Below are 22191 nucleotides of genomic sequence, written 5' to 3'. Positions count from 1 at the left end.
TGTAAATGTAAAAATGAATGCTTAGCAAGAAAGGAAAATGGTCCAATTCACGCACTTATCAAGAGAACATCCCTGGTCATCCCTACTGCCTATGATCTGGCGGACTCAGTAAATACTCATTGCTTTGTTTGTAAATTACGAGTTGGAGTGTTGGAGTGTGCCACTAGCTATCCATTTTTTTTTTTTTTTACAAAAATTGTGCTGAAATCTGAAATCGAGTATAATTTAAATGCCCGGATGTCATACCCTTTTCGGCTTTGACAACAGCTGATCAATTAGATATGGGGATGTGCTACTGAAATCAACGAATAACGGGAAACAACGCAATCGCGCATGACGCATTCTCAGTATTGCAAAAATAGAGTATGTGAATTTTTGAAAATCTAGTATGGTTTAAATGCCAGGATGTTATACTCACTTCAGCTCTTCATCTAGCAGGTGGGCTGCGAGTGATAGGCCCTAGTTCTCTTCAAGTAGCCAAGCAACAAAACTAGGCTACTTAAATGGGAAGATGCCGAATAGCTAAGCCTCTGCGTTGGTGTTCAAATGTAGGTGTAGTATCGAGTAAATGCTGGCAATTATTGCTGATAAACAAAGGAGTCCGCTCATACTGAACCTTGATCATAAGTTTATTCATATCACAAGCTTTCAGCATGAGTTACAGGTGTCATGCCCACCCGGAGAGCGACGCCCCAGATTGCAATGGTCGCTCTAACCTGTTCTTCGTTTTTCCCCCAGTATATATAATCTCCCCAAGATGTGGGTGGCTCCCTCTACTGTCCAATCCCCTGTCTACAACACACTTCCTGTCTGTTGTATGTGGCGTTACACTAAAACATTCCCTCTTGATACTAAAATAAAACGTCCTCTCCGATTCCACTTAAAAACATTAACAACGTCATAATCTTCATATACGACATAGGCTAAGTAGTTTTTGTTCTCCTTAAAATTATCATGAGTATTGCATTATAGGCTGCATCTTTGAAAACAGATATTTTTTTTGGGGGGGGGATTTCTGTGTTCTCATTGAAAAGTGTTTCTTTTTCTCTTGGCCTTCGTCAGAGCTTTTAAATTAAATACTAAACCATCTTTTTATTTCTGAATGTGTCGGCACCGGGGTCTCAGGATGTGGCTGCGTTATTGATGTCATGTTAATCAGGCCTTTTGATTTTTAGTTTTGTAGGCTAAGCTACCTATTTAATTATTTAATGTATGGATCAAGCCTTATAGCAGTCATTCTGATCTCGTTCCCAATGATCAGTGCTTTAGTTTATTATGTTGCTGTCCAGTGGTTCTGAATTTGCGATGCACCCGGCTGTCCACGCTTTTCTGTACAGTAGCGTTTTGATTTGAACATTTGAAAAGTTTTGGTGTGTGTACTAGGCTATTTGATTAAATGTGTATACAGTGCATTCTGAAATTATTCAGACCCCTTGACTTTTTCCACATTTTGTTACGTTACAGCCTTATTCTAAAATTGATTAAATTGTTTTTTTCCCCCTCATCAATCTACACACAATACCCCATAATGACAAAGCAAAAACAGGATTTTAGAAATGTATGCACATTTATTAAAAATAAATAATGGAAATATATGACATTTACATAAGTATTCAGACCCTTTACTCAGTACTTTGTTGAAGCACCTTTGGCAGCGATTACAGCTTTGAGTCTTCTTGGGTATGACGCTACAAGCTTGGCACACCTGTATTTTTAGATTTTCTCCCATTCTTCTCTGCAGATCCTCTCAAGCTCTGTCAGGTTGGATGGGGAGCGTTGCTGCACAGCTATTTTCAGGTCTCTCCAGAGATGTTCGATCGGGTTCAAGTCCGGGCTCTGGCTGGGCCACTCAAGGACATTCAGAGACTTGTCCCAAAGCCACTCCTGCGTTGTCTTGGCTGTGTGCTTAGGGTTGTTGTCCTGTTGGAAGGTGAACCTTCGCTCCAGTCTGAGATCCTGAGCGCTCTGGAGCAAGTTTTCATCAAGGATCTCTCTATACTTTGCTCCGTTCAGCTTTGCCGCGATCCTGACTAGTGTCCCAGTACCTGCCGCCGAAAAACATCCCCACAGCATGATGCTGCCACCACCATGCTTCAATGTAGGGATGGTGCCAGGTTTCCTCCAGATGTGATGCTTGGCATTCAGGCCAAAGAGTTCAATCTTGGTTTCATCAGACCAGAGAATCTTGTTTCTCATGGTCTGAGAGTCTTTAAGTGCCTTTTGGCAAACTCCAAGCGGGCTGTCATGTGCCTTTTACTGAGGTGTGGCTTCCGTCTGGCCACTCTACCATAAAGGCCTGATTGGTGGAGTGCTGCAGAGATGGTTGTCCTTCTGGAAGTTTCTCCCATCTCCACAGAGGAACTCTAGAGCTCTGTCAGAGTGACCATCGGGTTCTTGGTCACCTCCCTGACCAAGGCCCTTCTCCCCCGATTGCTCAGTTTGGCTGGGCGGCCAGCTCTAGGAAGAGTCTTGGTGGTTCCAATCTTCTTCCATTTAAGAATGATGGAGGCCGCTGTGTTCTTGGGGACCTTCAATGCTGCAGACATTTTTTGGTACCCTTCCACAGATCTGTGCCTCGACACAATCCTGTCTCGGAGCTCTACGGACAATTCTTTCAACCTCATGGCTTGGTTTGTGCTCTGGCATACACTGTCAACTGTGGGACCTTATATAGACAGCTGTGTGCCTTTACAAATCATGTCCAATCAATTGAATTTATAAAACAAGTTGTAGAAACAGGATGCGCCTGAGTTCAATTTCGAGTCTCATAGCAAAGGGTCTGAATACTTATGTAAAAAGGTATTTCTGTTATTTATTTTTAATAAATTAACAAAAAAATCTACAGACCTGTTTTTTCGCTTTGTCATTATGGGGTATTGTGTGTAGATTGCTGAGGAAATGTTTTTATCTAATCCATTTTAGAATAAGGCTGTAACGTAACAAAAATTGGAAAAAGTCAAGGGGTCTGAAAACTTTCCGAAGGCACTGTTACAGCACCTTGGTTTCACTAATAAATATGTTGAAATGGAACCAAATTATCTGTTTCTGTCTTCAGTCCTTTTTAAATGGGATATTTTATTTTTAATTTAATTTAATTTAATTTTAATTTTATTTTATTTAATATTTAATATGCCATTTAGCAGACGCTTTTATCCAAAGCGACTTACAGTCGTGCGTGCATACATTTTTTTGTGTATGGGTGGTCCCGTGGTTCGAACCCACTACCTTGGCGTTACAAGCGCCGTGCTCTACCAGCTGAGCTACAGATGGGCTATATGGGCTATATTTTACATTTTAGTCATTTAGCAGACGCTTTTATCCAGAGCGACTTCCAATTAGTGAGTGCATACATTTTTCATACTGGCATGGGTCGAATGTGATAGTCTACCTATAACCAGCCTGAGTAGGCCTATATCGCCATTTCTATTCAGAGTTTAGAGAAATTAATCAAATTGGAAATGAGTTATTATCAGGCTGGCATGTCTGTTGAATTTGGAATAATCCACCCGCACTCAACCCCGCCCCACCTACTCAGCCAGTCAGGGGCCGCTACTGCGTTGCAACCATCACATACCTTTTACTAAACGGTACGTGCTAAATAGTATGCGATGATGAGTACATAGTATGCAGTTTAAGTATGTAGAACGCTAGTATGGGTATTGGGACACGGCCACTGTTTTCTTCCGCACTACACCCTGTATATCTCACTCCTTCTTTACACTGTATGAATGGCCTTTCTTTGTCATATTGTTCAAGCAGTGTCCCTCTATTTACTGTCAAACCACTATCTCCCCTCTTCCCCTTTACACAGTCTAAGGACCCCAGTCTGATATGAAGTGCTGTATTATGTATAAACTGCCTACTAGACCCCCTCTCTAGACCTGTCTCAGATATAGAAACATGAATTATGTGTACGGTACTGCTCAGTCTCTGACCTCTCCCAACTGGAGCTTCTACAGCTTATCCTTGTTATGGAGACCTTTCCCACCCCATATTGTTCACACAGACTGTGTCCCTCCTCCATACCACACTCCCAGTGTAATATGATAACCTTTAATGCTCAGACTGCTCTCCTCTGTAATATACCCTCTGATATGGATGCTATGATGAATGCCCAGACCCTCTCTCTCTATGATATACCCTGCCCCCCGCCCTCTCTCTCTCTCTCTCTCTCTCTCTCTCTCTCTCTCTCTCTCTCTCTCTCTCTCTCTCTCTCTCTCTCTCTCTCTCTACCCTCTCTCTCTCTCTCTCTCTCTCTCTCTCTCTCTCTCTCTCTCTCTCTACCCTCTCTCTCTCTCTCTCTCTCTCTCTCTACCCTCTCTCTCTCTCTACCCTCTCTCTCTACCCTCTCTCTCTCTCTACCCTCTCTCTCTCTACCCTTTGCTGGGTGTAATCCCCAGTGCTGTCTGTGTATAGGTGATAGATCTGTCCTCTCAGCCCGTCGTAGAGCAGCCAGGGTTATCTCACAGCTAGAGTCTTTATCGCTCGCCTCACACTCGATGAGACATCCCCCTTTCACTCAGCCATACTATATACCTCCTCTAACTGCATGCAATCTCTCTCTGTGTACCTCTCTTTTGCTCTCTCTCGCTCTCCTTTTTTCACACGCTCACTCAAGTCTGCGTACAGGGGATCACCGGTTAGTACCAGCTTATTTGATGTTTTCATGAAAGTTATTATGAATTATATTACACTTGGGTATTGTGTTGATAGTCCGTATCCATATTTTAATATATTGTCTTTACCAGATTACCATTACTAGATTGAGTGAATTTGTGCATATGTGTTCCATATGTATTAGAACGGATATGATTTCTGATAAGCGATATCCTACAGTATAATGCTAGATATTGTATGTTTTGATACAGATCAAGCTAGTCAACATCAACTCGACTGACATTGTCGATGGAAGACCATCTATCGTACTGGGGTTGATTTGGACAATAATCCTCTATTTCCAGGTATAGTGCCTCTGTGGTGGGTGGGTGTCATCCCACTACAGATAATGTACCGCTATTGCACAATTACACAATAAAGGCAATGGTGTTTCATTTTGTGAGTCAGCCATGCTCTGTCTTCTTGGCCAAAAAATCTGTGCTTTCACTATAGAAAAATAGTGTCTGTATTCCTGAAAAATCCTTGACGAATTAAAGGAAATAACCACTGTGTCATTATGTTTCCCCCTCCCCCTCTCTCTCTCTTTCTCTCTCTCTCTCTCTCTCTCTCTCTCTCTCTCTCTCTCTCTCTCTCTCTCTCTCTCTCCCTCGTGCAGATAGAGGAGTTGACCAGTAACCTGCCGGCGCTCCAGGCCCTCTCTAGCAGCACCTCCTCAGTGGACAGCTCAGACACCACCAGCCCGCCTGTCAAGAGGAGGCCCCTCCCCCCGCTGCAGGGTGGGGCCAGGAAGGCCCTACTCAGATGGGTCCAGCAGACCGCCACCAAGTACGGGACTACAGCCACTGTACCAACTGCAATATAACATGATGATACTTATGATATTACTAACTACAATAACACTTCTATTACCAGTGCTAGTCGTGGTTGTAGTGATAGCTACTGATAGTGATATTACAATAGCTAATAATAATTGATGGTGTTATTGATGTAATGCTGTATTTGTCCTGTCTGTCTCTTCAGGCATCTGGGGATCGACGTGAAAGACTTTGGGCCGAGCTGGCGTACAGGTGTGGCATTCTTTGCAGTCATCCTCTCTCTTCGACCCCACCTGGTCGATATGGAGCGTGTGCGTAGGAGAACCAATCGAGAGAACCTGCATGAAGCCTTCTCATTGGCCGAGACTGAGCTGGGCATTCCGCAGCTACTAGACCCAGAAGGTAAACCACAGCCAGAGAGGTCATTTCCTGTTTGGCAAATGAATGTGGGTCGTTCCACGAAATGAGCGCCTTTTGCGTTCCTTTAAAATGCTAAGTAGAAATTGTGCACAAACATTGAAAAAGCCTGTTATATTAAATTAAGTGCCCTTTAATATAGAACACATGGACAATTCAATAAATCCGTTTTTTTTTTATATGAATAAAGACTTGCTAAAGTGCCAAAATTCAGCATTTTGACATGTCCGTCTGTGCATCCTATGTGACTTCTAGGAAGATATTAACCCACTTAATCCCAACATTTATCCAAGTTCACCATCATTGTAAAGTTATTTTGTTGCTTTGACAAAGCCATTTCTATAGATTACTGTTTATTTCATGTGATTAGTGATTCATTTTAAGGTTAAAAAAAACTGTCCCTCATTTTAAGGTAAACCCTGTTATGTAAACTGAACTGTCTTTTTAATATGGTGAAACAATTTTTTAGAAGCATTGAACATCTAATAGTAAAATCATAGTGTAAAAGCAGGTGAGCTGGATCTACTATTTTTGGCAATTTTCTGGTGTTTTGTTATGAAAATCTGAGCGGGTTGAGCATAACACGTCAACCCTGTTACCCATAGATAGACAGGCTAGAAATGTTTTAACAATAAAACATTTTTTGTGAAGCTTGCATTCAATTCCCCCTCCCTGTTTCACACAACAAGCTTCCATTCCCCCTGTCACAAGGGGATTTATGGATGACTTAAGATGAAGTCATCAACCCTGTTACGGTAAACCCTGTTACGGTCAACGCAGTTACTTTATTTGGCACCTACTAGGCACTTACTATAGTCATTTTTTATTTTACCTCTTGAGATGGGAAAACATGTTTTTTATTAAGTTGAGCATGTGCTCTTTATGACAGAATGTTAAAATGAGGTGAAATTAAACGTTTTTTACACTACTCAAAAGGCCTAATTGATAGAACGAGCCAGGTACACTGAACAAACTAACCAAAAGTCTAGAAAACTTCTGGTTAGAAAACTTCAAGTCCAATATAGAGCTTTTCTGGATCTTTACAAACCTGAAGCTGATATGTCAGTCACGTTCCATGTCAATACAAAGATTCACTATGCTTTCACTATGGCAAAATAGTGTACATTCCTGCCTGTGTATCAGATAAATCCCTCTAGAGTGAATCCTCTAAACAGCATCTGTGCTCCTTCACGCCTGCCCCTCAGAATGAGCTCTGACAAATCCAGTTTGACATCGCCATAATTAAGGGCCATTAGGGCGAGAGGAGTCAGCGCCAGAGAGACCATCCAGCAGCTCACCATAATACCATATAAACCTGATATGAAGGGCAGTTTGATCCAAGGTGGCACGCCTTCCCTTCATCTCTGTCTGAGGTTTCTGGCAGCGATAGAGAGGCTTTCTTCTGCTTGATTACAAAGATCAGGGATGGCTAATCTCAGTAGTCTGTTGTTGGTATAGCTGAAGTTAAATAGTGATGTATGATTAGCTTTTTCCAGATTAGATGTCATTAAGAATGAGTGGTTTTGTGGTGACTAGACTGACCAATATCCTTTCATCTTTCTCCCCAGATGTGGATGTTGACAAACCTGATGAGAAGTCCATCATGACGTACGTGGCCCAGTTTCTGAAGCACCACCCCAACCCTGGTCACCAGCAGCACAGTGACTCAGACTCCCAGCCAGAGGAAGAGGTAGCAAGCCCTGTCCCTCTCCCCACCTCTCCCTCTCGCTCAATCTTCACAGCCATGTCTCTTCCTATGTTTTATTTCTCTCCGTTATTTACGTTATTTGCCGCTACCTAGGCGGCAGGTAGCTTAGTGGGTAAGAGCGTTGTGCCAGTTACCGAAAGGTCGCTGGTTCTAATCCCCGAGCCGACTAGGTGAAAAAATAATCTGTCGATGTGCCCTTAAGCAAGGCACTTAACCCTAATTGCTCCTGTAAGTCGCTCTGGATAAGAGCGTCTGCTAAATGACAAAAATGTAAATGTATTGTCCTCTATTCCAGAGTTATCTCAGACCTGCAGGTAGACTTGTGTTGTGTGCTGTCTCTGTAAACCCTTACCCCTAGCACTGACACAAACTACCCAACCTTTCCTTATTGTCACCGCTCACATTCTCTTACTCCTTAGTGATGTGATGTAATGTCTTCTTGCCTGTTGTTGATCAATCACTTCTTCTTTGCACATCTCTCTCTTCTTCTTTTTCTCATTCTCTCTCTCCACTGTGGTGTTGTCTGTGTGGTCACTTCATCCCTGTGGTTGTTGTGCCTGACTCTATTCCACAGCATGGTCTTGCTCCTCGAGATATTGAGGAGATGTTGGAGGTAGGTTCAGTCTGTAGAAGTAGTAGTAGCCTCATTCCGGTTCACTGTGCAGGTTCTCCATCAAACGTTCCAAAAGAACATACTTAGAATGTTTGTAATTCCTCGCTGGAACACACACTGCTTCTAGCCTGGTTGCCAGCCTGTTTTTGCTTCAGCCAACTCTGTCAGTGGTTTGCATGACAACAACAAAGAAGGCAGCTACAGCAGAGACAGACTGGCACCCAGGCTACGTTGTTTCTATATACTTTAAACATTCACCATTCCATTTTATTGTTGTAATCACCAGCTCTACCTCTATATTCTGGTGGAATTAGCAGTGTTTTATGTGGTAAAGGAATTCATTTTTTTTTTCTCATCTTACCTGAGGTGAAATCCCAGCAGGATAATTTCCTGGTGATAGTCCCATTATTATATGATATGATATTACCATTATATTAGCATTAGTGCTAACAGCTACGTTGCATTAGCATGACAATGGCCGCAGCTGGCTAGGGCTAGGCAGTGAGCCCTTATATTGGCGGATGGTTTGATGGAAAGCCTTGGGTTTTGAATGAATAGTGGTTGGGTTTTGTAAGGTTACAGTTACCGCTTCTAGTGGATTGGACATTAAGCCTCTCTAACTATGCCGCTTTTGCATTAGTGTACGATTTAGAAATTTCCTGACCTTGATTATAGCCACTGGTTAATACTATCAACCGCACTGACAAAGATTTGTAACACTTTGTGTTGTTTATCTACATTCAGTATTATTATTATTTTTTAATGAAATAAAGAAAGAAGTTATGATATGGAAGTGCTGATTTCAGGGACAATACACTTGGCTATAACAGTGAACTTTAGCCAGCTTATAATATGATTTGTCCACCCTGTAGAGTGTTTAGGGGAAAACACTCAGACTGCCATTCAGAGAAGATAATATGTTCCCTTAGCAGGGGATTCCAATCCCCATCTGTAATTTGAATAAAGAATAAAGCCTTACAATGGGATGGCTGAGCAGAATAGACTGATGAAAATAGAATGGACTGAAACTGAATAGGGAGTGTTAAAATTGAATGGACTGTTGAACTAACTAACTTGTCATTATACAGTTCCTTCAGAAAGTATTCACACCCCTTGACTTTTTCCACATTTTGTTGTGTTACAGCCTAAATTGGATTAAATTGAGATGTTGTGTCACTGGCCTACATACAATACCCCATAATGTCAAAGTGGAATTATGTTTTTCCTAATTTGTACAAATTAATTACAAATTAAATGCTGAAATGTCTTGTGTCAATAAGTATTCAACCCCTTTGTTATGGCAAACCTAAAAATAAGTTCAGGAGTAAAAATGTGCTTAACAAGTCACATAATAAGTTGCATGGACTCACTCTGTGTGCAATAACAGTGTTTATCATGATTTTTGAAGGACTACCTCATCTCTGTACCCCACACATACAATTATCTGTAGGGTCCCTCAGTCGAGCAGTGCATTTCAAACACATATTCAACCACAAAGACCAGGGAGATTTTCCAATGCCTCGCAATGAAGGGCACCTATTCAAGCAGACATTGAATATCCCTTTGAGCATGGTGAAGTTATTAATTACACTGTGGATGGTTTATCAATACACCTAGTCACTACAAAGATACACACTCTTGGAAAAAAGGATTCCAAAAGGGTTATTCGGCTGTCCCGAAAGGATAACAATTTTTGGTTCCAGATAGAACCCTTTTTGGTTCCAGGTAGAACTCTTTTGGGTTCCATGTAGATCCATCTGTGTAAAGGGTTCTACATGGAACTCAAAGGGTTCTACCTGGAACCAAAAAAAGTTATTCCAAGGGTTCTCCTATGGGGACAGCCGAAGAACACTTTTAGGTTCTAGATAGCAACTTTTTTTCTAAGAGTGCAGGCGTCCTTCCAAACTCAGTTGCCGGAGAAGAAGAAAACTGCTCAGGGATTTCACCATGAGGCCAATGGTGACTTTAAAACAGTTACAGAGTTTAATGGCTGTGAAAGGAGAACAGGATGGATCAACAACATTGTAGTTACTCCACAATACTAACCTAAATGACAGAGTGAAAAGAAGAAAGCCTGTACAGAATAAATACAGAAAATATTCCAAAACATGCATCCTGGCACTAAAGTAAAACTGCAAAAAATGTGGCAAAGAAATTAACTTTATGTCCTGAATACAACGCATTATGTTTGGGACAAATCCAACACAACACATCACTGAGTACCACTCTTCATATCTGCAAGCATGGTGGTGGCTGCATCATGTTATGGGTATGCTTGTCATCAGCAAGGACTGGGGAGTTTTTTAGGATAAAATGAAACGGAATAGAACTAAGCACAGGCAAAATCCAAGCGGAAAACCTGGTTCAGTCTGCTTTCCAACAGACACTGGGAGACAAATTCACCTTTCAGCAGGACAATAACCTGGCCAAATATACACTGAAGTCAGTCTGCTTTCCAACAGACAGTTACCAAGATGACATTGAATGGTCCTGAGTGGTCTAGTTACAGTTTTGACATAAATTGGCTTGAAAATCTATGGCAAGACTTGAAAATTGCTGTCTAGCAATGATCAACAACCAACTTGACATACAGTGGGGAAAAAAAGTATTTAGTCAGCCACCAATTGTGCAAGTTCTCCCACTTAAAAAGATGAGAGAGGCCTGTAATTTTCATCATAGGTACACGTCAACTATGACAGACAAAATGAGAGAAAAAAAATCCAGAAAATCACATTGTAGGATTTTTAATGAATTTATTTGCAAATTATGGTGGAAAATAAGTATTTGGTCAATAACAAAAGTTTCTCAATACTTTGTTATATACCCTTTGTTGGCAATGACACAGGTCAAATGTTTTCTGTAAGTCTTCACAAGGTTTTCACACACTGTTGCTGGTATTTTGGCCCATTCCTCCATGCAGATCTCCTCTAGAGCAGTGATGTTTTGGGGCTGTCGCTGGGCAACACGGACTTTCAACTCCCTCCAAATATTTTCTATGGGGTTGAGATCTGGAGACTGGCTAGGCCACTCCAGGACCTTGAAATGCTTCTTACGAAGCCACTCCTTCGTTGCCCGGGCAGGGTGTTTGGGATCATTGTCATGCTGAAAGACCCAGCCACGTTTCATCTTCAATGCCCTTGCTGATGGAAGGAGGTTTTCATTCAAAATCTCACGATACATGGCCCCATTCATTCTTTCCTTTACACGGATCAGTCGTCCTGGTCCCTTTGCAGAAAAACAGCCCCAAAGCATGATGTTTCCACCCCCATGCTTCACAGTAGGTATGGTGTTCTTTGGATGCAACTCAGCATTCTTTGTCCTCCAAACACGACGAGTTGAGTTTTTACCAAAAAGTTCTATTTTGGTTTCATCTGACCATTTGACATTCTCCCAATCCTCTTCTGGATCATCCAAATGCACTCTAGCAAACTTCAGACGGGCCTGGACATGTACTGGCTTAAGCAGGGGGACACGTCTGGCACTGCAGGATTTGAGTCCCTGGCGGCATAGTGTGTTACTGATGGTAGACTTTGTTACTTTGGTCCCAGCTCTCTGCAGGTCATTCACTAGGTCCCCCCGTGTGGTTCTGGGATTTTTGCTCACCGTTCTTGTGATCATTTTGACCCCACGGGGTGAGATCTTGCGTGGAGCCCCAGATCGAGGGAGATTATCAGTGGTCTTGTATGTCTTCCATTTCCTAATAATTGCTCCCACAGTTGATTTCTTCAAACCAAGCTGCTTACCTATTGCAGATTCAGTCTTCCCAGCCTGGTGCAGGTCTACAATTTTGTTTCTGGTGTCCTTTGACAGCTCTTTGGTCTTGGCCATAGTGGAGTTTGGAGTGTGACTGTTTGAGGTTGTGGACAGGTGTCTTTTATACTGATAACAAGTTCAAACAGGTGCCATTAATACAGGTAACGAGTGGAGGACAGAGGAGCCTCTTAAAGAAGAAGTTGCAGGTCTGTGAGAGCCAGAAATCTTGCTTGTTTGTAGGTGACCAAATACTTATTTTCCACCATAATTTGCAAATAAATTCATAAAAAATCCTACAATATGATTTTCTGGATTTTTTTTCTCAATTTGTCTGTCATAGTTGACGTGTACCTATGATGAAAATTACAGGCCTCTCTCATCTTTTTAAGTGGGAGAACTTGCACAATTGGTGGCTGACTAAATACTTTTTTCCCCCACTGTAGCTTGAATCATTTTTTAAAGAATAATGTGCAAATATTGTTCAATCCAGGTGTGCAAAGCTCTTAGTGTCATGCCCTGGCTCTGGGGACTATTAAATGTTGAGCCAGGGTGTGGATTTTCTATTGTTTAGTTTTCTAGGTTTGTGTGCTAGTTCGTGTATATCTATGTTGGCCAGGGTGGTTCCCAATCAGAGGCAGCTGTATCTTGTTGTCTCTGATTGGGGACCATACTTAGGCAGCCTGTTTGGCACAGTTTATTGTGGGATCTTGTTCCGGAAGGTTTGTGTTCAACCCAGGACTTCACGTATCGTTTGTTTTGTTGTTTTGGTTCGTGTTGTGTACTGCAATAAAATAATGTACGCATATCACGCTGCGCCTTGGTCCGCTTCATCTAACAACGATCGTGACACTTAGAGACTTAGCCAGAAAGACTCACATCTGTAATTGCTGCCAAAGGGGATTCTAACTCAGGGGTGTATTTCATTTTCAATAAATTAGCAAACATTTCTAAAATGTCATTATGGGCTATTGTGTGTATATTTTGAATTCAGGCTATAACACAACAAAATGTGGAATAAGTCAAGGGGTATGAATAGTTTCTGAAGGCACTGTAAGTATTCATAACAAATCCAATGAAATATTAGTAGCAGTGTTTAAAGTGAATTGGCTGAATTAAAAGTCTGTTTTTGGCAGCTGTGAGTCTAAAGAATTTGCCCTGCTGGGCAACATGAAGGATTAACTCCCATGTTTCCATTCTGCCCTCTCTTCTCCCCATCCCTCTTACTCCTTCATCCCTCTCTTCCCTTGTTATCCTTCTACCTACCATCTCTCCCTCTATTCCTGCGTTGCATTCTCACTTCCACTTTCACTCTTTCTTTCCTTTCCCTTTCCATATATTCCCCTTCCTCCCTCCTTGTATTCTATCCCACATTCCCTGCTTCCTTTTTTACTTTAATTTGTCCCTTCCTCCCTCCTCCCTCCTCTCCCCGGCCACCCAGAGAGAGCAGCGTAAGGGCCTGAGGGAGCTGAAGACCTGGCTGGATCAGCTGGAGCTAGACGCAGCACGTACTCAGGAGACCAAGGGCAACCTCAGCCAGCAGTATCAGGTGATCTAGAACACACACACACACATACTGGGCACAGACGCTCCCATTATCAGGCTAATCAGTGGTATTACACTGCAGGGATCAGACTGCTGCCGCCGTATTTCCACCCAATCTGGCATATACAGTACCAAAGCCCCAGGATACATTACATATTCAACACATTGTGGGATTTCCTTATTTCCTCTTTCTATTATGCATGTTTTTGACAGATTCCATGAATGTATGATCTGTGAAAGAGGGAGAAGTGTGTGTGTGTGTGTTCCAGGTAGTATATTTTACAGTATGTGTACTGTATGTGTGTGTGGGGGATATAACTAGGACCCAAAGGTTTTCCTTGTCAGGCCAAATGATCAGAAAATACTCAGAGTTCTATCTGTAACCATTCCATCTGTCGTTCCCCCCCTCTCGCTCTCTTTCCCTCCCCCCCCCCTCTCTCTCTCTCAATTTCTCTTCATCAGTCCTTTAAGAGTGTACGTGTCCAGTTGGAGATGAGGAGGAAGCAGGTGGAGGCAGCAGTCCTGTCCACTCAGAAGGATGGGATGTTGACCGTGGACCAGGCTCTGGTCAAACAGGCCTGGGACAGAGTGTCCAACAGGGTAAGAGTCTGGGACGGGACCTCTTTTACTGTTATGGAGTAGAGTAGGGTAGAGTAGGGTAGGGTAGAGTAGAGTAGAGTAGGGTAGGGTAGAGTAGAGTAGAGTAGAGTAGGGTAGGGTAGGGTAGAGTAGAGTAGGGTAGGGTAGAGTAGAGTAGAGTAGAGTAGGGTAGGGTAGGGTAGAGTAGAGTAGGGTAGGGTAGAGTAGAGTAGGGTAGGGTAGAGTAGAGTAGAGTAGAGTAGAGTAGAGTAGGGTAGGGTAGAGTAGAGTAGAGTAGGGTAGGGTAGGGTAGGGTAGAGTAGGGTAGAGTAGAGTGGAGCAGGGCAGGGCAGGGCAGGGCAGGGCAGGGCAGGGCAGGGCAGGGCAGGGCAGGGCAGGGTCGGGTAGAGTAGAGTAGGGTAGAGTATAGTATAGTATAGTATAGTAGGGTAGGATAGAGTTTTTTTTACCCCATATGTAACTCTGTTGTTTTTATTGCACTGCTTTGCTTTATCTTGGCCAGGTCGCAGTTGTAAATGAGAACCTGTTCTCAACTGGCTTACCTGGTTAAATAAAGGTTAAATAATTTTTTTTTTTTAATTAAAATAAATAGTAGGGTAGAGTAGAGTAGGGTAGAGTAGGGCAGGGCAGGGCAGGGCAGGGTAGGGTAGGGTAGGGTAGGGTATAGTAGAGTAGAGTAGAGTTGGGTAGGGTAGGGTAGAGTAAAGTAGGGTAGAGTAGAGTAGAGTAGAGTAGGGTAGAGTAGAGTAGGGTAGAGTAGAGTAGGGTATAGTAGAGTAGAGTAGAGTAGAGTAGAGTAGGGTAGAGTATAGTAGGGTAGAGTAGAGTAGAGTAGGGTAGAGCAGGGTAGGGTAGGGTAGAATAGAATAGGGTAGAGTAGAGTAGAGTAGAGTAGAGTAGAGTAGAGTAGAGTAGAGTAGGGTAGAGTAGAGTAGAGTAGGGTAGAGGATAGTAGGGTAGAGTAGAGTAGGGTAGAGTAGGGTAGGGTAGAGTAGAGTTGGGTAGGGTAGGGTAGAGTAGAGTAGAGTTGGGTAGGGTAGAGTTAAGTAGAGTAGAGTAGGGTAGAGTAGAGTAGGGTAGAGGAGAGTAGGGTAGAGTATAGTAGTGTAGGGTAGAGTAGTGTAGGGTAGAGTAGGGTATGGTAGGGTAGGGTAGGGTAGGGTAGGGTAGGGTATAGTAGAGTAGAGTAGAGTTGGGTAGAGTAGAGTAGAGTAGGGCAGGGCAGGGCAGGGCAGGGCAGGGCAGGGTAGGGTAGGGTAGGGTAGGGTAGGGTAGGGTAGGGTAGAGTAGAGTAGAGTAGAGTAGAGTAGAGTAGAGTAGAGTAGAGTAGAGTTGGGTAGAGTAGAGTAGGGTAGGGTAGGGTAGAGTAGAGTAGGGTAGGGTAGAGTAGAGTAGAGTTGGGTAGAGTAGAGTAGGGTAGGGCAGGGTAGAGTAGGGTAGGGTAGGGTAGAGTAGAGTAGAGTTGGGTAGAGTAGAGTAGAGTTGGGTAGGGTAGAGTATAGTATAGTATAGTAGGGTAGGGTAGGGTAGAGTAGAGTAGAGTAGGGTAGGGTAGAGTAGAGTAGAGTTGGGTAGAGTAGAGTAGGGTAGGGCAGGGTAGAGTAGGGTAGGGTAGGGTAGAGTATAGTAGTGTAGAGTAGAGTAGAGTAGAGTAGAGTAGAGTAGAGTAGAGTAGAGTAGAGTAGAGTAGAGTAGGGTAGAGTAGAGTAGAGCAGAGCAGAGCAGGGTAGGGTAGGGTAGGGTAGGGTAGGGTAGGGTAGGGTAGGGTAGGGTAGAGTTGGGTAGAGTTGGGTAGGGTAGAGTAGAGTAGAGCAGGGCAGAGCAGGGTAGGGTAGGGTAGGGTAGGGTAGGGTAGAGTTGGGTAGGGTAGAGTAGAGTAGAGTTGGGTAGGGTAGAGTATAGTATAGTATAGTAGGGTAGGGTAGGGTAGGGTAGGGTAGGGTAGAGTAGAGTTGGGTAGGGTAGAGTAGAGTAGAGTAGAATAGAGTTGGGTAGGGTAGAGTATAGTATAGTATAGTAGGGTAGGGTAGGGTAGGGTAGGGTAGGGTAGGGTAAAGTAGAGTAGGGTTGAGTAGAGTAGGGTAGAGTAGGGTAGGGTAGAGTAGGGTAGAGTAGAGTAGGGTAGGGAAGAGTATAGTAGAGTAGGGTAGGGTAGGGTAGGGTAGGGTAGGGTAGGGTAGGGTAGGGTAGGGTAGGGTAGGGTAGAGTAGAGTAGAGTAGAGTAGAGTAGAGTTGGGTAGGGTAGAGTATAGTATAGTATAGTATAGTAGGGTAGGGTAGGGTAGGGTAGGGTAAAGTAGAGTAGGGTTGAGTAGAGTAGGGTAGGGTAGGGTAGAGTAGGGTAGGGTAGAGTAGGGTAGAGTAGAGTAGGGTAGGGAAGAGTATAGTAGAGTAGGGTAGGGTAGGGTAGAGTAGAGTAGAGTAGAGTAGAGTAGAGTAGAGTAGAGTAGAGCAGGGCAGTGTAGGGTAGGGTAGGGTAGGATAGAGTAGGGTAGGGTAGGGTAGGGTAGAGTAGAGTAGAGTAGAGTTGGGTAGGGTAGATTAAAGTAGAGTAAAGTAGAGTAGAGTAGGGTAGGGTAGGGTAGGGTAGGGTAGAGTAGAGTAGAGTGGGGTGTATGCTGGTATAGCCTAGCTCTCAAGGACACAAGCAAACATAAAGAGAGGCCTAATCAAATACCTGACCAAGTACTCAGTCAAAGCTCCAGTCAACCAAACAATGAGCAGCATAATTTGAAGGCTCTTTAGCCGAAACATTGAAATAAATCCACAACAGGAGAGATGAGTGTGGGACTTTTTTTTTTCATTTGTGCTGCACAATTTCCCACCAGCATTCAGACAGGCAGTGAGAGACAAAGTAACTTGATCAATAGCTCATTGATTAACATTGTAACCTCCTCCCTACAGCTCCTAGAGTGGCACCTGCAGCTGGACAGGGCTCTGCCCGCCCCCCTGGGTGTGGTGGGGGAGTGGCTACACCAGGCTGAGGGGGCACTACGCCAGGAGGTCACTATTCAACAGGCACCTGACGGGACAGCTAACACTGTCCACATGACCCTGGAGCAACACAAGGTGGGCAATTTGAGCAAGGTGACAATGAGAATCCATTTAACATACACACATCCTTATTAGGTCAGTTCTTATGTACTGTACTATCCTCTGCTTGTGTGTCTACAGGACATGCTCAAAGGTCTTGAAGGTCACCAGCAGGTCTTCCAGAGGATCCATAAAGACAGAAGTGTCAACGGAGTCCCTGTCCCCCCAGAGCAGCTGCAGGACATGGCAGAGAGGTGGGTCTAACTGTGGCTACCAAATGGCTCAAGTTTCCCTGAACAACCATTCAACACCCAAACCACTATTATTTATTTACAGAACATTGACCAGATTACCAGCACTAACTTCGTTGGTTTAAGCTTGTCCTTGTCCATTCAATGCTCACATGTTGACAATTCAGTATTTTGTCTTTAAGAATGAACTTTGTATCGACATCGTCAAACATTCACCTGGCCAAGATGGAGTTCTGGGAGAATAAGCACCAAATGCAGGCGTTCCTGATGCTGGCAGAGTCCAAGCTCAAATCCTGGATCATCAAATATGGCCGACGACAATCAGTAGAGTTAATGTTACAGAACTATGTTGTGAGTCCAACAATATACAGTATTCCTCTCCTTTTAAATGTCACCAATATTTCATCTTACTTTCCCATTAGTTTCATGTGAAGCATTTTGAATGAATAGGTATCTAGGTTAGACAAAAAATATGTCCTGAATGTTATTCTAATCAACCCCTGATAAGGCTTTTGTTTCTCCTCTCTCATTCAGTTGTTTGTTGAGGGACAGCAGTTCTTTGAGCAGTACGAGATATTGTTCCAGGCTCTGAAACAATCTTCTGAGCTCTATGTCAAGGCTGATGGCACAGGTGAGTTTTTACAAGATCAAGCTTAATTTGGCAAGCTTTACCTCATTATCTCATCCCTCTATGTTTTCCTATCTACACTACCTACCTGACAAGCAACTGTCTTTGTCTTTTCCCTTTTGATTTAGGCAGTATTTATTGGCAATTTTAGACCACTTAATCTTATCTGGACCCTGGGGCCTAAATCTCCATATCTAGCCCACCACCATTTCCAGTACTGAATATTTTACCTATATATCACCTCTGATCAATTTCCCAAGAACGGCTCAATAGCCAATCACCCGCTATCGTCCAGCATCTCCCAGCATATTCTATCCTCCCTGTCTTTTCTAGTGGTTTGTCCTCTCCAGGCTAAAGTCTAAATGAGGTTTCTCTACTCTCAGCTCTCAGTGGGGAATTCGACCCCATTAGCCGAGCTGCTCTACTTTTGCTGTCTCTGGGCGCTAACATGCTAGCTAGCTTGTTGATTTCATTCAGTTCTAGCCCTGCAGGCTTTATATTAGGGTATGCAGGGGAGAAGAGCTGAGGTGTATCTGACAATCTGAAACGTGATTGGTCGACCTCCGAAAAATTAGGCTCCCCATGAGTGAGTCCAGCCCCAGCTGGTGGTGGGTTTGCTGTGATTTGATTGGTCAGGTTCAGGCTCGTCTCCTGGTTATTTCTGAAGGGTAGCTAGCCCTCAAATGATTGCAGAACGGGGGATATTATATGTTTTCTGCCATTTGGAATGATTGCACTAGCTTGATGTGCAGATGTAATTGGGTTTCTCAGTTCTATAGACCACACCAGCATTCTGTAGTCTTGATGTGCATATGAATGTACTGTGTGGATTCCTTTTTCCTCTGATTATTGATATTCTAAATTTATAACCACTGTTTTCATTCAAATAGGTTTGCCAAGAGACCTTGTTTGATCTCTCACTACCCTGTGTGTGTGCGTGCGTGCGTGTGTATGTGTGAATGTCTGTGTATTTATCCCATAACTCTATGTCTCCTCCTCTCCCAGTGGACGAAGGCGAGGCGGGGGTTAGGAGGTTCATGCGGGAGGTGGTGACCCAGTGGAGGAGTCTGTCTGTGGAGGTGCGCAGTGTAAGGAGCATGCTGGATGAGGTGCTCTCTAACTGGGAGAGATACAGCTGCGCTGTGGCCTCTCTACAGGTCTGGCTGGAGGATGCAGAGGGAGCGCTCAGCCAGCCTGAAAACATAAAACGGGTATGTCTTACTGTCAGTGGCGGCTGGTGAAAAATATTCTCGGTGGGGCTGTGCCATACTTTTTTTTCCTGTAACCATCGCGATATATTTTAACACAAACTGCAGGACAGCAGTGCTCAGTGAAACATTCAGTAATTATTTAATGCCAATATTAAAAAGTTGAGGCATTCTTACACAAAAACATATTACACAAACCCAAGCCTTTCATTTGCATTTAAAGTGAACTTTTTACCATTGGTAGTAAACAGGCAACGCAACAGGCATGCTGTCAGAACAGAGTGGAAAGTGGACAATAACATGAAATTATTATAAAGTTTATAGGAAATCTTACACTGTATAAAAAGGATGTATAATATAGAAATGGATATCAAGTGGATGAACTCAAACCTTTGACTGGAAGAATAGCATACAGTATTTTATGATCATACTAAATGTGACTAATTGTTAATGTGCTCCAGAACTGCAACAATTAATTGATACAAAACAACATATATACAGTAATATTAGCAAAGACACTATTAAGACTTTCTAGAGTACCATATATAACTGGATTTTTTTATGCTAAGGTCAACTATATACAAAGAAACATGCGGCCAGAGCTGCTCTGTGTGTGTGTGTCTGTCATCTTATTTGTACAGGAATTTTGCCCGTCTGTCCTTCTGAGTGGCAAACCTCAATGACCCTTTGATTAAAGTCAGGAATGTCCCTGACAAGTTTCTTCTCCATGGAGAGCATGGCCAGAGCGTTCAGGCGATCCTGTGTCATGCTGTTTCTCAGGAAGGTCTTGATCCTTTCAGTGTAGAGAAGCACCTTTCTGACTCAGCAGTTGTCATGGGTGTGGTGATGAGGATCTTGAGGAGGCTGGCAGTCTCTGTGAAAGTGCTCTGAAGGTTGTTCTCCATGAAGAACTGGTACAGGGGCACTGCACCACTACAAGCCTTGAACTCACTGTTCTCAGATGAGGACAGTTCGGTTTTGAGCTTGGCCTTGTTCAACATGGGGTACGCCTCCACGGTTGTTTCAAGCGCTGTATCGGGAACTTCACACTGTGTTGTGGGAACAACTCTCCGTGCAATAGTGTTGCGCTGATGAGGTGCTGGGTGAAGGAGAACCTCTCTTTGGCATGACTCAGGATGGTATCACATACCTGTAAAAGATACATCATCAGCTTTAATTTGCAATTAAGCTATTTTGATGCAAGTGATCCTGACTGACACATGCCATGTCCAACTCAAGTATATGATTACCAAGGTGCTGATTGTTCAGGGTTTTGGCTACATACTACCAGGCCTGAAAAAGTTCTATGGGGAAACACTGACAATTACATCACAACTTACCTCTCTATAGCCAACCTCTGTTGTTCTCCTGGTCCCAGCATCCTCCGTCGCTTGATGGGCTGTTGCTGCTTCGTCAGATGCGCTGTCCCCACACAAAGAGGGGAATTGAGGCCCTGGGTCCAAAAAATAAAGTTTAATTTGATAACTTGCAATCAGACTTCTTAGCTCACTGTAATTCCCCTCTCAAACACAACCAGTGACTTATATATATATATATATATATATATATATAGACAGACAGACAGACAGACAGACAGATAGTGTGTATATACACACAAACTATGTCTAGTAACTGCTTTTAACCTGTGATGTACATAATTAACTGATGTTATTACGTTTTAAAGCCTTTTTTCTATTACATTTGTGAGAGGGATGCAACATAATTTTGTTCTGCTGTGCACTTAGCAACAAAGTTAATCTTCAATAACAACTAGGCCTCTTCTAGAAATTGACCTGGTGGACACCTGAATAATTATTACAAACTGTGTAGTACTTTCCTGCATTATTATCAACGTCTGATTGTGTCTTTTTGGACAAACACTTGTTCTCGTGGTCGAGTAACAACAACTGCGCTCCTTGAGTGACGGGGTGGTACTTGGTGAGAGAGGGAGAGAGACGAACCCAAATTGCGGAGTAAACTAGAAAAACGGACGTTACACATGGCGGAGTGGCATTACCACATTTAACAAACCAAACATTGAAATACCGTTATAGAAGGTAAAGTAAAAACCCAAACTGGTCTGTGCATCAATACCGGTATATAGTAATATATAGGCAACATACCGTAAATCTGTATCAATTATGTATCAGTTTTACATGTGACCCATATCAAATTTGCATTCACACTGAAGGAGCACACAAATGCAATGCTCATTTGGCGTGATTGTCGTGGTAACACAGGTGAAAAAAAAATCCTGAATGGTATCCTAATGGCAGCCATTTTGGTTAGGGAGAAATACAAACAACTCTACTGCCATACATTCCAATTAGACTGAAGGCATACAGTTGTGTCCAAATATATTGGCACCCTTGGGCTTTTCTTAAATAATTCCCTATTTCTTCTAAAATCAGTTGAAATTTGAGAGGAAAAAATGGGTCTCCACACCTTTAATTATATTTCTGTAAACTTAAGTTTACAATTGTAATTTAGAAAATATAGACAAATGTCATGGACTAAATTATTGGCACCCTGGAGCTAGTACTTGGTTGCACAGCTTTTGGCCAAGATAGCTGCCAACATATGCTTATTGTAGACATCAATGAGCTTGCTGCACCTTTTCTGCTGGCAATTTGGCCCATTCTTCAGCAGCAAACTGCTGTAATTCTTCAATGTTTGAGGGTTGCACTCCACCAACTTCTTTTTCAGATCTTGCCAAAACTAATGTGGTCCCGTGTAGCTCAGTTGGTAGAGCATGGCGCTTGCAACGCCAGGGTTGTGGGTTCGTTCCCACGGGGGGCCAGTATGAAAAAAATGTATGCACTCTTAACTGTAAGTCGCTCTGGATAAGAGCGTCTGCTAAATGACTAAAATGTAATGTAAATGTCTTCTCTTTCCTTTTAAAATACTAAAACAAATATAATTGTGACGGCTCTATGATAATCACTCACTTTGATGACCAGACACATTTAGGCTTTTAAACTGTTGTAAGTGAACTATTCATCTTTC

General features: G+C 43.0%; 1 protein-coding gene across 1 annotated transcript in view; it reads left to right on the top strand.

Moving 5' to 3' along the window:
• Positions 1 to 22191, top strand: part of LOC121548701 (nesprin-1-like) — a 56833-nt gene that overhangs the window by 17371 nt on the left and 17271 nt on the right. Inside the window, exons 5-16 of the mRNA XM_041860230.1 lie at positions 4619 to 4639; positions 4869 to 4961; positions 5273 to 5442; positions 5638 to 5834; positions 7418 to 7539; positions 13362 to 13469; positions 13928 to 14065; positions 16970 to 17134; positions 17240 to 17352; positions 17532 to 17700; positions 17884 to 17980; positions 18983 to 19188. Of these exons, the coding sequence (XP_041716164.1) occupies positions 4619 to 4639; positions 4869 to 4961; positions 5273 to 5442; positions 5638 to 5834; positions 7418 to 7539; positions 13362 to 13469; positions 13928 to 14065; positions 16970 to 17134; positions 17240 to 17352; positions 17532 to 17700; positions 17884 to 17980; positions 18983 to 19188 (1599 nt within the window). The remainder of the gene's footprint in view (positions 1 to 4618; positions 4640 to 4868; positions 4962 to 5272; positions 5443 to 5637; positions 5835 to 7417; positions 7540 to 13361; positions 13470 to 13927; positions 14066 to 16969; positions 17135 to 17239; positions 17353 to 17531; positions 17701 to 17883; positions 17981 to 18982; positions 19189 to 22191) is intronic.

This window comes from Coregonus clupeaformis, chromosome 33 (genome assembly GCF_020615455.1).
Source record: "Coregonus clupeaformis isolate EN_2021a chromosome 33, ASM2061545v1, whole genome shotgun sequence".
In the NCBI taxonomy this organism is placed as follows: Eukaryota; Metazoa; Chordata; class Actinopteri; order Salmoniformes; family Salmonidae; genus Coregonus; species Coregonus clupeaformis.
The sequence above is the reverse complement of the archived record's forward strand: the minus strand, read 5'-3'. Positions and strand labels throughout refer to the sequence as shown.